This window comes from Seriola aureovittata, chromosome 15 (assembly GCF_021018895.1).
Source record: "Seriola aureovittata isolate HTS-2021-v1 ecotype China chromosome 15, ASM2101889v1, whole genome shotgun sequence".
Taxonomy (NCBI): Eukaryota; Metazoa; Chordata; class Actinopteri; order Carangiformes; family Carangidae; genus Seriola; species Seriola aureovittata.
The window spans coordinates 24501283-24519277 of NC_079378.1; the positions used below are offsets into that span (position 1 = coordinate 24501283).

The 17995-nt window shown below is 40.8% G+C and overlaps 1 protein-coding gene across 2 annotated transcripts in view; it reads right to left on the reverse strand.

Annotated features, from left to right (window-relative positions):
* gabra3 (gamma-aminobutyric acid type A receptor subunit alpha3) overlaps positions 1–17995 on the reverse strand; it is a 92971-nt gene that overhangs the window by 62627 nt on the left and 12349 nt on the right. For both annotated transcript variants that reach the window (XM_056398250.1, XM_056398248.1), the window contains exon 2: positions 2282–2388. In XM_056398250.1, coding sequence (XP_056254225.1) covers positions 2282–2367 — 86 coding nt within the window. In that variant the 5' untranslated portion in view covers positions 2368–2388. The remainder of the gene's footprint in view (positions 1–2281; positions 2389–17995) is intronic.

The following is a 17995-nucleotide window of genomic DNA, read 5'->3' on the forward strand; positions in this document are numbered from 1 at the left end:
TGTGTTGTAGTCTGGATGGACACAAACGGAGGCCTTTGGAAACGATGACATAGTCACCTCATGGTCTCTCCTGATTGGCTCTCATCAGCCTGGACTGCCAGTGGTGAATACAACATGATGATGAATCACAGTGTCACTGACCTTGTTGTCTTTGCATGTTGCATGTAAATTCTGCATTTTAACACTTCAGCTGTCTTTGCTGATCCTTGTTAGTAGTATTTTTTTTTTACCTTTAATCAGCTGCAGGGGAGACATTCTACTTCCTGTTTACACCAGCTTGCGCATGCCCAGTGCACATGATTGGTCATGCATGAGTGTGTTTTCAGGTGTGATAGTCTGGACGATTTCATTTGAAAACGCTGTTTTAAAATGAAGCGTAGAAGTGTGGCTGTAGCCTGTATGTGGACGCAGGTGTCGGAACAGTTGTTCAGGTGAACTATAAACACTGTTCTTGAATGGAAAGTACAGTACAACCAAATACAGATTTCGTGTCATAGATCTGCTGCCAGGTTTGCACCTTCTCCTGGCCACACATTTCTATTTAATGTATATGTAATTACAAGCGCTGTGTGCTCCTAATAAGCAAGGAGAGCCAAGTGGCACAATGACAAAGCAAACTGGGCTAATCCCTGTCACACTGTTCTGATTTCCTTCCCCGGCCTGCTTTCTTCCAGGTTCGGTGAGCCTCTTCCTAGCGTGCAAAATCTTAAAGTGATTTACACACCGCCACATCTCGCTGCCATAACATCCTACCTTATCAACAATGCTAACATGGCAACCTGCGCAATCTCTTCGTTTGAAATTACAAGGAGTGTGATTAGAATGACTCCTCGACATGCTGGAGCTTCTTTTTCTGCTGACTCCAACACACACACACACACACACACACACACACACTGACAAAATGTGCACAGGATGCAGGAGTGAAAATGCTGTGAATGGACAATCATAGTTGTGGTGTGCTGCACAATGCAAATTGATTCACCAGTCAGTGAAATTTAGACCTGTGCAGAGGAGAGCACAAATATTTAGATGTGAGGATAAGCTCACTTTATGTTGTGATGATACTACTTTTCTAATTTAGGACAAGGTGGCATTGGCTCTATTTTAAAAGTGTGAAAGTCACAGGACGTCCTTGAGTACAAAAACGATCTCTATACTCTTATTACTACCGGCAGTCCTGCAGTCGTTCAGCAGGACCATTATGGAGGTGTGGTTATTTCGTTAACATGGCTTCAAGTTCTCCGGCACGGGGCCGTTTTATATTCGAAAATATATAACTATATGTCTATGGAAAATATTCTTACTGCAATGAATCACCTATTTGTTTTGTTTTCATATCATCATCAATCTTTTGGAGTAACGTGTCAATGGTTTGACAACAGTAAGTCTATTATGCCGCATACGCTGTTTAGAGACCGACGGCGTTCTGGACAGGCTGTTCTTTATGGCTTTGGAAGTTGTGCTTGGATTTGGATCCAGTTACCAGACTCTGCTTTCAGACTGAGAAACGGGCGAGTAGATGATACATTTTACTTCCATTTTTACCTTTCAAGTTAACGAGAGGAGTCACCTTTAGAAACGATTAGATTTGGTGTTCTTGTCTTTCTGAAACGGGTGGCGATATGCCTCACAGCCGTCATCCATCTGGCTTGTAGCCTACAGCTTGCCAGGCTGTGTTTTTATCATCGTATACACCAAAGTCTCTCTAATATCTTCCATCTGTGGTTTGTTTGTGCGCATATATGTCTTTCGCTTTGAGCGGATAACAGTAGCTGAGGTATCCAGTCACGTTCAGTCGTCATCAACACTTCAAGTAACGTGCACAAGATGTAATGTCCTTTGGTGAAGAATTATTCATTATTTGTTTCTTTCACGACCCCCCCCCCCCCCCCCCCCCCCCCCCTTCCCTCCAATCTTTCTTGTAACCCCCGAACACATTTCAGGCACAGACATTTTCCTTACTTTAAGCCCTGAATTTGACAAACTGACAGTAACAGCTGGGACCATCTCACTGTGTCGTAACAAAAACAAGTCTCGCTCTTTCCTTGCTTAAAATATAAATGAATTTTAGCTTCTAATGGTGTCGGTTAGATTACAATGTGTGCGGCGGCGGTGAGCCTGATTAATGCAGGTGTTATACACAACACATCAGCAGAACGTCGACAGCAGAGACGGAGCTGAGGGAGTGAAACGGGTTGAGAGGACGACAGTAAATATCCAGCAGAGGCAGAGATCAACACTGAGAGCAGCTGCTGAGATACAGTGTAGGCTGTGGTACCTGGCTTCAGGAAGGATGTTGAGGAGCAGGAGGAAGATCCACAAGCCCGAGTCCAGCGATTTGGGCTTCCAAAGTGCAGCAGCCATATCAGAATAAACAGAAGACCCCTGTGGAAACAACAGCAGCGTTAACAACACACAGCTTCACACACTGGTATAAACATGTTTGTGTTAGTGATGAACATCAAATGATCAGCTTCATTTCTAATCATTCATTTAAGCTTCAATTCTCCTGCACCGCCCAGCTCAACCTGCCCGCTCTTCTTCTGCTTTATATCTTTGGTTTATATGATTGATCGGTTTTGTTTGGTCTTAAACTGATGCGCTGACATTTTCATACCCAGCAGCATGTGCCTGTCAAATACATCATACCATCTGTTTTATTAAGTGACATGAATCAAAAGTTAGTTCACGTCCATCTAAAACATCTGTCACAGAAAAAGGGAAGGCTATTTTATTTCTGCTGAGAGGGGAGGGTCTTATTTCTTCCCCTCGGCAGATTTATTGTATAAAGAGATTCATAGTGTGAAAGTGAAGTTAACAGAGGACAGCAGTGGTGTTCTCATTCTGTTTTATTCTCATCATCACAATCAAACCTCATTGTCATATTCATCATTGCCATCGTTACATTCTTCATCGTCATCATCATATTCATCATCCTCACATTCGTTATCATCATATTCATCATTGTCATCATCATTCATCATCATCATCATATTCATCATCAAATCATCATCATCGTCATATTCATCATCGTCATTGTCATCATCGTCATTGTCATCATCATATTCATCACCGTCATCGTCACATTCATCATCATCATCATCGTCTAATTCATCATCATCAATCATTCATCATCATCATCGTCATATTCACCATCATCATCATCACATTCATCATCATCGTCATATTCATCACTGTCATCGTCACATTCATCATCGTCATCATCATCGTCATCATCATCGCCATCGTCACATTCGTCATCATCGTCACATTCATCATCGCTTTCGTCATATTCATCATCGTCATATTCATCATCGCAATCGTTTCATTCATCATCGTCATATTCATCATCATCATATTCATCATCGTCATATTCATCATCGCCATCGTCATATTCATCTTCATCATATTCATCATCATCATATTCATCATCGTCATATTCATCATCACCATCACCATCGTTACATTCATCATCGTCATATTCAGCATCTTCATCGTAACATTCATCACCGTCATATTCATCATCTTCATCGTCACATTCGTCATCGTCACATTCGTCATCGTCACATTCGTCATCGTCACATTCATCATCGTCACATTCATCATCGTCACATTCATCATCGTCATCATCATATTCATCAACCTGACATTCATCATCCTCACATTCGTCATCGCCATCATCATTCATCATCGTCAACATCGCCATCGTCACATTCGTCATCGTCACATTCATCATCAACATCGTCATATTCATCATTGCCATCATTACATTCGTCATCATCATCTTCATGTTCATCATCGTCATCGTCACAGTCATCATCGTCATTATAATATTCATCATCGTCACATTCGTCATCGTCACATTCGTCATCGTCACATTCGTCATCGTCACATTCGTCGTCACATTCATCATCATCCTCACATTCGTCATCGCAATCGTCACATTCATCATCGTCACATTCATCATTGTCATCATCATATTCATCATCCTGACATTCATCATCATCACATTCGTTATCGCCATATTCGTCATCGTCACATTCATCATCGTCACATTCGTCATCGTCACATTCGTCATCGTCACATTCGTCATCGTCACATTCATCATTGTCATCATCATATTTATCATCCTGACATTCGTCATCATCACATTCGTTATCGCCATCGTTACATTCGTCATCGTCATATTCATCATCATCATCATATTCACCATCCTGACATTCGTCATCATCACATTCGTTATCGCCATATTCGTCATCGTCACATTCGTCATCGTCACATTCGTCATCGTCACATTCGTCATCGTCACATTCGTCATCGTCACATTCGTCATCGTCACATTCGTCATCGTCACATTCGTCATCCTCACATTCGTCATCCTCACATTCGTCATCGTCACATTCGTCATCCTCACATTCGTCATCTCACATTCGTCATCGTCACATTTATCATCGCCATCGTCACATTCATCATCGCCATCGTCATATTCATCATCACCATCGTCATATTCATCATCACCATCGTTACATTTGTCATCGTCACATTCGTCATCGTCACATTCATCATCGTCACATTCATCATCATCATCCTCACATTCTTCATCGCCATCATCATATTCATCATCATTATCCTCACATTCATCATCGTCACATTCATCATCGTCACGTTCATCATCATCATCCTCACATTCGTCATTGTCATCATCATTCATCATCATCATTCATCATAATCATGTTCGTCATCGTCACGTTCGTCATCGTTGCATTAGTCATCGTCACATTCGTCGTCACATTCATCATCATCCTCACATTTGTCATCGGCATCGTTACATTAGTCATCGTCACATTCGTCGTCACATTCATCATCATCCTCACATTTGTCATCGGCATCGTTACATTAATCATCGTCACATTCATCATCGTCATCATCATATTCATCAACCTGACATTCATCATCCTCACATTCGTCATCGCCATCATCATTCATCATCGTCAACATCGCCATCGTCACATTCATCATCGTCATCATCATCGTCATCATCATCGCCATCGTCACATTCGTCATCATCGTCACATTCATCATCGCTTTCGTCATATTCATCATCGTCATATTCATCATCGCAATCGTTTCATTCATCATCGTCATATTCATCATCATCATATTCATCATCGTCATATTCATCATCGCCATCGTCATATTCATCTTCATCATGTTCATCATCATCATATTCATCATCGCCATCGTCATATTCATCTTCATCATGTTCATCATCGTCATATTCATCATCACCATCACCATCGTTACATTCATCATCGTCATATTCATCATCTTCATCGTAACATTCATCATCGTGATATTCATCGTCATATTCATCATCTTCATCGTCACATTCGTCATCGTCACATTCATCATCGTCATCGTCACATTCATCATCGTCACATTCGTCATCGTCACATTCGTCATCGTCACATTCGTCATCGTCCCATTGTCATCGTCACATTCGTCATCGTCACATTCGTCATCATCATCGTTACATTCGTCATCGTCACATTCGTCATCGTCACATTCATCATCGTCCCATTGTCATCGTCACATTCGTCATCATCATCGTTACATTCGTCATCGTTACATTCGTCATCGTCACATTCGTCATCGTCACATTCGTCATCGTCACATTCGTCATCATCATCGTTACATTCGTCATCGTCACATTCGTCATCGTCACATTCGTCATCATCATCGTTACATTCGTCATCGCCATCATCATATTCATCATCATCGTCACATGCGTCATCATCACATTCGTCATCGTCACATTCATCATCACCATCGTCATATTCATCATTGCCATCATTACATTCGTCATCGTCATTGTCACATTCATCATCATTGTCACATTCATCATCGCCATCATCACATTCGTCATCATCATCGTCATGTTCGTCATCGTCACATTCGTCATCGCCATCGTTACATTCATCATTGTCATCATCATTCATCATCGTCACATTCATCATCGTCACATTCATCATCGTCACATTCATCATCATCATCCTCACATTCGTCATCGCCGTCATCATTCATCATCGTCAACATCGCCATCGTCACATTCGTCATCGTCACATTCATCATCAACATCGTCATATTCATCATTGCCATCATTACATTCGTCATCATCATCATCATATTCATCATCGTCATCGTCACAGTCATCATCGTCATTATAATATTCATCATCGTCACATTCGTCATCGTCACATTCGTCATCGTCACATTCGTCATCGTCACATTCGTCGTCACATTCATCATCATCCTCACATTCGTCATCGCAATCGTCACATTCATCATCGTCACATTCATCATTGTCATCATCATATTCATCATCCTGACATTCATCATCATCACATTCGTTATCGCCATATTCGTCATCGTCACATTCATCATCGTCACATTCGTCATCGTCACATTCGTCATCGTCACATTCGTCATCGTCACATTCATCATTGTCATCATCATATTTATCATCCTGACATTCGTCATCATCACATTCGTTATCGCCATCGTTACATTCGTCATCGTCATATTCATCATCATCATCATATTCACCATCCTGACATTCGTCATCATCACATTCGTTATCGCCATATTCGTCATCGTCACATTCGTCATCGTCACATTCGTCATCGTCACATTCGTCATCGTCACATTCGTCATCGTCACATTCGTCATCGTCACATTCGTCATCGTCACATTCGTCATCCTCACATTCGTCATCCTCACATTCGTCATCGTCACATTCGTCATCCTCACATTCGTCATCCTCACATTCGTCATCGTCACATTTATCATCGCCATCGTCACATTCATCATCGCCATCGTCATATTCATCATCACCATCGTCATATTCATCATCACCATCGTTACATTTGTCATCGTCACATTCGTCATCGTCACATTCATCATCGTCACATTCATCATCATCATCCTCACATTCTTCATCGCCATCATCATATTCATCATCATTATCCTCACATTCATCATCGTCATCACATTCATCATCGTCACGTTCATCATCATCATCCTCACATTCGTCATTGTCATCATCATTCATCATCATCATTCATCATAATCATGTTCGTCATCGTCACATTTGTCATCGTCACATTCGTCATCGTCACATTCGTCGTCACATTCATCATCATCCTCACATTTGTCATCGGCATCGTTACATTAGTCATCGTCACATTCATCATCGTCATCATCATATTCATCATCCTCACATTTGTCATCGCCATCGTTACATTCGTCATCGTCATCATCATTCATCATCGTCAACATCGCCATCGTCACATTCGTCATCGTCACATTCATCATCACCATCGTCATATTCATCATCGCCATCATCACATTCGTCATCATCATCGTCATGTTCGTCATCGTCATCGTCACATTCATCATCGTCATTATAATATTCATCGTCACATTCGTCATCGTCACATTCGTCATCGTCACATTCGTCATCGTCACATTCGTCATTGTCACATTCGCCATCGTCACATTCGCCATCGTCACATTCGTCATCGTCACATTCGTCATTGTCACATTCGTCATCGTCACATTCGTCATCGGCACATTCGTCATCGTCACATTCGTCATCGTCACATTCGTCATCGTCACATTCGTCATTGTCACATTCGTCATTGTCACATTCGCCATCGTCACATTCGCCATCGTCACATTCGTCATCATCGTCACATTCGTCATCATCGTCACATTCGTCATCATCGTCACATTCGTCATCGTCACATTCGTCATCGTCACATTCGTCATTGTCACATTCGTCGTCATCATCGTCATCACATTCATCATTGTCATCATCACATGCGTCATCGTCACATTCGTCATCATCGCCATCATCATATTCATCATCGTCATGTTCATCATCACCATCGTTACATTCGTCATCATCATCGTCATATTCGTCATCATCATCATCATATTCATCATCGTCATATTCGTCATCATCATCATCATATTCATCATCGTCACATTCGTCATCGTCACATTTATCATCGCCATCGTCACATTCATCATCGCAATCGTCATATTCATCATCACCATCGTTACATTTGTCAGCGCCATCGTCATTGTCACATTCATCATCGCCATTGTTGCATTCTTCATCGCCATCATCATATTCATCATCATTATCCTCACATTTGTCATCGTCACATTCATCATCGCCATGGTTACATTCATCATCGCCATCGTTACATTCTTCATCGTCATCGTCATATTCATCATCCTCATCATCATATTCATCGTCATCGTCATATTCATCATCAATGTCACGTTCTTCATCATCATCATCGTCATGATTGTCACGTTCTTCATCCTCAGGTATGACTCACCACAGAGCGTCTCACCCATTTACACAGAGGGTTGCTGATGATGATGATGATGCTGAGCAGTGCAGCTCTCTGCTGCTCGTCAGTGAGCAGAGGACTTAAACCTCTCCCTGACAGTAATTAGTTTGTGTTATAATGTTTCCTGGTGCTGTGTTTGATATAAAGTCTCCTCTGACTCTCTAGCCGCTGGTTAACATGCCTGGCTATGCAACTGTTAAAATAGTTTTGTTTGTGACAAACAGTCAAACTGCTAATCTCATATTAAGCGAGACATCAGCTCAGCTTCATACTTAGTGTTATTGTTTGGTCCTGGGAGGGGCTCAGGCCTGTTGGTCCCCACAGAGCTGCTGTTTGTGCCCAGTGATCTCTGTAGCACTTCATTAAATGGGATGCTGAATTTTATTATGTTTGCAATAATTTTTACTTTTAATGTTTTTATTAGTTGATGCACATTATTGTTCTGTTAAGATTTAGAACACTTAATGATTTCCCTTTTTAAATGTTTTGTTAAGGGAGTTCAGTGCTGCTTCATTATTATGAGAAATTAAGGCGGAGGGTGTTTGTTTTTTTCCCTAAAGTCAAGGGGAAGGTCCAAAGAAAACGATAACAAACAGTAAAACATGCTTTAAGGTTCAACCCCCCCCCAACTCAAGTGTTACGCAAACTGAATACATTAAATATTAAATAACCCATCTAAATGTCCTGGAACCAAACTGAACTGAATGCATATATATACGTTCTGTTCATCCATACGTTCAGTGTGTGTTTGTGTCTGTGAGACGATGTCATTAACCAGCTCCTAAAATTTACAGTAGTACACTGAACGCTGGCAGATTAATCCTGGTTACAGCTCGTAAACGAACCCATTACACAGCAGCACAGTCTCCCTCTTCTTTATGATGATGTTGCATAGGGGCTGCATTTCTCACACTGTAATTATTGGTAATTATTACAATGAGGTTGGAGTCTGGCAATTTACAGAGAGATTAAATGACCTCTCATTAAAAATACATGCGCTCAGAAATTGTCGTGGCTACTTTTCAATGCAGCCTAGAAAACACCAGCAAAGAGGAGGGAGAGGAAGCCGAATATCTGCAAAAGACTGAAACACAGCAGCAGCAGCTACGTGTCCACTCGAGCATGCACACACACGTGTAGCAGCTGTGTCGTACTTAAAAGCATTTCATTGTGCTTTTGTTGCCACCGTACAGAGAGAAGATCAAACACTTTCCTCTGGGAATCAGTGTGCTCTGTGTTTCTGTAGAGCCATGATCACTACACGACGAGTAAACAGATGAATGGATATAAAGTTACTCCTCAGCTTAATGTTCTAGTAGGAAGCTGCACTAATAATGCTCCAAACTGTGACCACTCTTGTACGCCATGTTTGTGACGGCTCTCAAGTGAAAACACTTCACAGGAGCCATCTTAATGTTCTATATAACTCTTTACATGAGCTGGTGTTCAGATTGTAGCGGATTATTTTAAAGTTTCCTCCATGTGTGATGACCCATGGCTGAAGATTTCTTTCTTTTCTTGGGTGAGACAGTCGTAAAAACTTTGTTTCAACAACTAAAGTGATTCTCTGACATCACTACTTGTAGCATTTAACATCAGTCGAAGCTTCACCTTCTGCTTGTGCGTCATTAAACAGCTATTGACTGCTGCATGCTCTATAAAACTGCAGAGAACAAAGGTTTGGTAAAGTGGAAGAAATCAAGCTCAGAAAGCCTCAAGGCTAAAATGACTTCACTGTGTTAACAATAACTTGATATCAAGAATAATAATATAATAAAAAGGTGTGATGCTGTGTGACTGATGAAGCTGAGAGAAAACATAATTCTGCAATAATTTATCCTGTTAGCTTTTTTTCAATAATGTATGAATGTTCACAATTTCGATCAATTCACTTACAGGAGGGTTTGACAGGAATCAATATGCACTGTCATTCTGCGTCGTAAATTCAAAAACCATGAGGTGATATTGCTATAAAGATGTTTACGGTCAGCGCGGTTGACCTGCGACTGAGTTATTGTTGCCACAAGTAAAGCATCCGTCCATCTGTCCATTCATTCTCTATATGATCACCCTCCTCTGACTGAGAAATACCACAGTGGGTTGCCTGTGTAACATGACAGTGCCAGTATGTAAAATGCGTTTCCATGCCAACATTAACATTTTCCCTCTTTCAGGTAACCTTTACTGAACATCTCAACCAGAACTGGAGAACACCTACAAGTTCTTCTACAGTCATTCACCCAAAGCTCAGACACTTTTGTGTTAAAATTGTAAATGTAGCCAATTAAAGTGAGTACAGTTCGTGCAAATTAGTTCAAATGTTCCCTTTCATAATTTCAGCCCTCATCTCCCTTTGAACAGATGTCATGCTCAAGGGCAGGCCAAGTCCCAGACTGTGTCAAATTAAACTAATCTTACCAAGCTTGATAAATGCTGGTAAACAGAAAACTGCAGACTGCAGCTCCAAGATTCTTTTGCACATATCATATTAGCCATCAGTGTTATATCCACTATCATCCCCCTCTTCTCTTTTCTTTTCTTTCTGTACATTTTGTAAAACTGGGTTTTTGTTAAAATTAATTCTGGATCGTTATCCATTATCTTAAGAGTTTATGTGCCCCATAAAAACTGCAGGATGCCCTGTGGAGACGGAGGTATCATTTCCTTGTCTTATGATGTCTGTCTGAAAATTGCATTGCTAATTTCCTGACATATTGCAACCTATTCAAGTCACTTCCACTCACATGGGGATCATCATTGAGTCTGTGTCATTTTTAAGGCTTTAAGTGTCCACGATGAATAAATCTTTTGAAAATACTTTAACCTCGGGGGCAGAGAAGAATCACAGTGTAGTTTCACCACTGATAGTCATTACAGTCTGCAGCAGTTGAGAGGGAGGATGAGTTCTCATTAAAGAGGTGGAGCACACATACTGGTAGACTAATAATGTCCTCAGTAAACAGGAACAGTAAACTTTCATAAGATTAAAGAAAGAAAGTGAAGATTTAATTGTACTCATTACTCAGTCTGTAAACTCCATCATTTCCTATAGGATCTCAGTTCTGATGATTCAGTTCATGTTTCCTCAACACAAGCACCAATTAGAGCTGCAGTGAAAAATCATCCAGAAAGCTTACTAGACAGCACTCTTACAAGTGTCGGCAAATCCTTTTCCATAAAAATAAGACAAACAGGCATTAAACGACTGGCTGCCGGCCGCCGTCTACAATCCTGCACCCAGTTTACCAATACCTGTCATGCAAACCAGGGGCTCAGCGATCCCCGGGGCTCAGATTGTGCTTGAAACAGAGAACACGAAGGAAAGGGGAAAGAAAATAGACATGGTGCTTTTGTTGGCAAATTAAAAATAGCTTGCCTAAGGTGACAGTAGACCTAAAGCACTCTCCATTTCCTGTTCTTCTAACATTTGTTTTCAATTCTACTGTCAGTTTTTTTTGTTTTGTTTTTTTTCTGGGGAAAAAAGCACATGCAATGAGTAATGTAATCACATTTGACAGACTTAAAAGGCTATAAATGTCTTTGATGCAAATTAGCTGAATAATCTGCCTGTAAAACTGTGCTGAGTGATTTGTTGAACAATACAGATAATAAGTGGTAAAACAAGAAGTGGCAGGCCCTCGTTTCCTCTTAGAGAGACTTCAGGTGCATGTCAGTTGGAGGCTATTTTGTTTCTCTTTTATTTTTATAGTTTCACTGTCAATCATGACCTACTGAAATATTAAAGAGTTTCATGGTATAAAAATAAATCCCTCTGGTGCAGTTAATGCACAATCCAGGATGCACACCCCCCCCCCCCCCCCAAAAAAAACAAAACAACAAAACAAACAAACAAATAAAAACGGAGGCTCATCAGCCAATAAACACTGTCGAGTGCAGTAATTGTTGAATTTAGGACACAGCTCTATAGCCATGTAATCCAAGTGGCTGTTAACTAAAAATAGCCATAAATCCTGTCACATCTGGTTCGACGTGACGGTCATGCACTGAGCATCTACCAGTGATCTTTGTAGTCTATTATTTATCCACATGCAAAACAAGGATTTCAAAGTTAACCGGCTTTTGTTCTGAAATATTGGTGTGAAACTCTTTATTGTGTTCAGGAAGTCATTTCTGCATTAACACAACTTTTAACTTTAAAAAACAAGTTTTCTGTTGAACCAGAAAGAAGCTTCATTGTGTATCACCAGCAAGCTGGAGCCTTTTAACTGTGGCAGAAACACATAATTAAAGCAGAGTACATGAAAACAAAGGGAGAAAAAAGGAGGACACAACAAGCATGCTACTGAAGATGGATCATTTTTCAAAGCTGATCCCTCTGCTCCATTGAAACAGAACAGTCAATGAATAACATTAACGTAGGGTGGAGTTCAGTTAAAATGTGACTAAACAGTAATGCATAAAGAGCTTAAATAGTTAAACCATAGGTAATGAATGAACGACTGAAATGGTTAGCCAATGGATGAATGAAATGGATAACTGGGATGGTGAGATGATGAAATGGCTGAAAGTAGTTGAAATGGTTAGCTAAAAGTAATGCTAATGTATAAACAGTTGAAACAGTTAATTAAAGGAATAAATGGTTGAAATAATTAGCTTACAGTAATAAATAGCAGTTAAAAACGAAATGATGAGCGAACTGTAAGGGATAAATGGTTTAAATAGTTTTCTAAAACTAACGGGGTAAATAAAAGGACACTTAAATGAACAATTGCAAATGTCCAGCTTCTAAAACTCCAAGACACACACTCGACCAAACCACCTGAAACTCTGACAGGGTTTGAAGATAGTAGCAATGACAGTGACTCATCCACTTTCATATAATTACCAGTGTTAAATGGCATCCAGTTTAAAATCAGTCACAATTAGCACGAGTGGTGTTGATGAAAGGGTAAGTGAGTTCATCTGACAGGGCTGTGCAGGTTCGTCTGGCAATAAATTAATAAATAAACAGGGAACCAGGGTTATCGACGATGCCCTGCAACAGGAGCACAGGTGGACCTCTAATGAGTGAGGACAAATTTTAGCTCCGTTCTGGGACTGTGGGCATGTGCGTTACTATGATCATTAGACTGTATCACTACCAAATGATCAATGCACAAGCCTGTCGGGCGAAACTGTTTCCACCGGGGCCCATTCCCATTATATTGTTGCAGTGATAATCTGTCAAGATTTAGGTTTGTTCCTCACAGACATGTAATGAGAGTACAGTGGATCCATTATGAACACAGCACCAAATGACAATGAGCCTCTGTTGCTGTTTTTTAGTGCAGAATAAAGATAAATTTCATTCTGCCATTTTCGTCTTGCTGTGCCAAGGCTTGGCTGACTAATGTTCGCAGTAAGTATAGTGTTCGCAGGTGCTGAAAGGAACTATAAAACTGTAGAATAAAAGAGCCCAAGTGGCCCTGATGGTCCAGTTTAATCAAAGTTAAACGTATTTAATCTCCTCTGAATTTAAGGTGAAGTGACTTGATAAATGTTTTTATTAGTGCTAAATTTGGCAGTCTAAGTAATAAGGTCTCTCACTCGCTGGTTTCCGCCAAGATCTACTTTGAAGCTCACTCTCCTCCGACTGCACGGTCACACGGGTGGAAAACTGTGCGCCATCCTAAAATGCACCAGAGTTGTTTATTAGCATAAAGAAATTAATAAAAAATATAGCAGATGGAGTTATTTTTACAGAGACAGATTTGGACTTTTCATGCTGTGTGTGAAAATTTACATGACAGTAGAGAGGGGAATAAAGGAAGTCTGGTTTCCAAAATGAGGCCAAAGTGGTTAAAAGCAAAACACTGTCACAGCCCTTAAACATTTGTATTTTGATGTTAAGAAGTAGCTTCAAACCTTTTTCTTTATATTTATATATAATGTAAACTTCAAGCACAAGAATGTGGTCTAGGTGTGGTGACAATACAGCGCATGTGACAGTGGTTATGACTAGATAGTTGACAAGGCAAGGCTTTCGGAGGCTTAAGCTCTCTTCAAGGCGGCAACAGCAGACCACAGATGAGAGATGAAACAATAAGAGAAACAGCAGAGAAGTGCCGATTCCTGTAAGTACTGTAACGTTTAAACAGCCACGTTGTCACCATAAAATCACAATGACAGAACGGCCTCATACACGACCGCTCTCTGGCCTGCACGATCTACTTCAACCCATTTTTCACTCTCCTTTCACATGTTAAAGTGAGGCAGCAGAACCCATTCACCGTGAGATGGATCTCACCGTCCCCTCTGTGTCTGAATAAAGCCGATTTGGCTAACACCTTGATTCAATATTTCTATAAGCCATCAACAGTTCGCACCTGTCAAGTTGCAAATGGGTAAGATCTATAATGCTTACCCAGTTGAGCACGTTCGCACACACCGAGCACAGCTGGGTAATTCTCTATAGATACTGCTGAATCTACAATATTTGATATCCATTTATCAAATCAAAAAGTATACAACACAGAAGTGAGTGGGGTGCGTTCAGACCCTGACACCAGCAGAGCTCAATGAACTGTGTTGACACAATAACCCTGACGATTAAAGACAGTCCATATTTTACAGAGGGCAAACCGTTACTCACAGAAGAGTTTCCATTAATGAATGACAGGTCACAATCAGTTACTCTTGCAATAAGAGAAGATACCTCAGATTTGTTTCCATATTAAACTCACACATGATTATAAAGTTGGTGTAATAGGGCAGTTGCCCCTGCAGTAATATTCATTATGCTGCTGGGTGGAAGAGATCGAATCAGATAAATAGAATAATCATGTAAATCAGTGTGACTTTAACAATTAGAGACAGAGGGAACACCACACGGCTGCAGATCTGCATACAAGTCACTGCAGCTATAATTTAAAAAAAACTGGAAAGCAGCTGTTTGAGCGGGGACAGGGTGCTGCCTCGTAGGCCAAATCTGTCAGAGTTCATCAGGGATTTAGAGAGAAGTGCAATACTTTCTCTAGCACTCACCACCTGTGCACACGGATTACCTCAGGTCTCCTTACTCTGTTCCCAACTCGACGCCTGAGCCATGGCGACTGCAGACCTCCGTGTTTATACTTTACATTCTGTTAATGCTTTTAATGGCTAAGTAGATGCATCTTTATGTTTCCATCTCGGAGAGTAGCATTTTACATAAGGGGAGCAGAGTAAATAACCCACGTGTGAGCAGTAGATATATGAAATTGAACAGCTTTTGTAGTTGAGAGTGCAAATCCCATACATGTGAATGGCAGAAAAATCCTCTGCTGTAATAATTCTCTGCTAATGCAGTTTCACCATCCTTATTAAATAAACAAAGAGAATAATAACATCATTAGCAGTAGTTCTAGGGCTAAGATGTATTGTACACTTTAGTGTTAGGAGCAAGAAGAAGACGTTCCTGTTTGCTCAAGACAAAATAATAAAGAATAAATTTGCAATACAATTAATGTTGCTAAAATCAGCACTCACGTCCTCGGGGTTTAAATACTTTATATTAGATTGTTAAGTGCTGGTAGAACAATAAGTAAACTGTCAAATTTACAGATTGCGCCAAATGTCACCTACAGATTACAGTCAGTCATCTCAACTAAAGAGATACAACTCACAGCTGCAGTGCTTTTATTCTGAAAGGGCATTTACTTCGAGCACCATCCATGCCAATAAATTCAGACAGAACACTGGTACGAGGCTTAACCAGACAAGATTCCTTCAAAGCTGATAGCATTACATGGGCAGCGGAGCAGGGCCCCACATGGAGGGGAAATTAATATCTCAGTTCAGACTGTGACAAGTTCTGCATCTCCTCAATGGATTATGATTACAGCTGGAACAAAGTCTTTGCCCATTAGGAGGGGCAACCAAACTGGCTTACAATGAGAAGAAGGGGGCACCAGAGGGAAGGGAAAGAGAAGTGAGATGTGCGACTTACTGACAGATTTCCATCAAGCTGGAGATTTATGTTGACAAGCTGGATCAAAACCTGTGACAAGCCTCTTCCGTGTAACAGGAGTATAGGGGGGAAATCTAAGATAGGTTTACGCACAATGCAATAAGCGCTTGTTACCTGCAACAGTATGAGTTCTTCTCCACATTCCTTCAATAATTTAATGCTGATCCACTCACAAAAAAGTGTAGAGACCAGTTTTGTTATGGTGGGAGTAGGGAGTGGGCTGGTAGCGTCTGCGGCTGCTCACAGTTCTGCGGCTGCATGCATGAAAACATTTTTGGAGAGTGAAGTGTGTGAGTTCGCATTAACAGGTAATTATCACACAGACAGTGCAGCAAAGAAGAGTGAATCAGATTCCCGTTATAAGAACAGGGATTTTATACAGAAGCTGAACATCTCTCTCTCTCTCTCTCTCTCTCGGCATGGTCACATGTGTTTAGCCAATCGGTTCACAGTGACGTTGACTCAGCTCGGCTGTTTGCAGGGAATGATATTGCAGGTCAGCATAGTAACCTACTGCTGTGAGGATGCTATGGGAATACTAATGAGTGTGGCATGGCAGTGCATGCGATAGACACAGCTTCAACAATGTGCCAGTGGAGAAATGGCAGCAGGAAGGAAATGAAATACAGAAGACGCACATAAAGAGGGCAGACCAGGTTTGAGATAACACAGTTCTCACAGGGAGCTTGAACAATGAGGGTGAAAGCCTCGTGGAGCAGAGCCACAGTGGACCCGTGCAGAACTACATTATCCCTCCAGCCATTGTCAAAATCAGGCTGGTGGAAACCTGAGAAATCACATTTGAAGTGATGATGCACCCCACTAATTGGCCCTGAGGGTGTCTGCATTATTCATGGGTAACAGCATGTTCCACTTGTTTGCATGGCAGTAATTGTTTTATGATTAACCTGCTGATTGTTCACTCGATTCATTTTCTAAACCGGTTTAGCCCGTCACTCACCTCACCGGTGTGTGACGGGCTTTAAGAGTTTGGGTATGGAAGTTTCAGCCGGCATGAGTTTGAATCCTTGACATGAAATTCAGTAGAAAATCAGTTGAAAATAAGTAAAAACCAAAAACAGAAAATTAGCTTCAAATAGGCCACGAGAACTTTCTGACATGGAAAATCCTTATCAGTGAAACTTTCACCAAAAAGATTTTCACTGTGAAAGACGCATTTTAAATTAAAATCCGTCTTTAGAACCTAAAATAGAAAAGGAATATACTAACGAGCATCATCAAAATTATCATAATAAATCATTTAAAACTCATGATGACATTATGTTCTCAGATTATTTATCTGCAAAGGCCTTTATTGAGAGAAAATATATCTATCACTCAACTACAAACAAACCGTCGTCCACTACATGAGACGCTGAGTCACCGCTCCATCAAATTTGTCTCCCAAAGGAGACTGGCCTCGGGCCAGGAGGCAATAAATTATGAACAAGGCATCACTTTGTACATTCTTGTTCACTTTTTATGTTTAGTATCCAATAAAGTATATTGCTAACAAGACATTTCGAGACGAGCCCAGAAGCAACAGCGGCTCAGCTATTTAAACTTCCACACTGTCTAGTTTTGTTAATGAGATGAACCCTCCAGGCCACACTGTGGT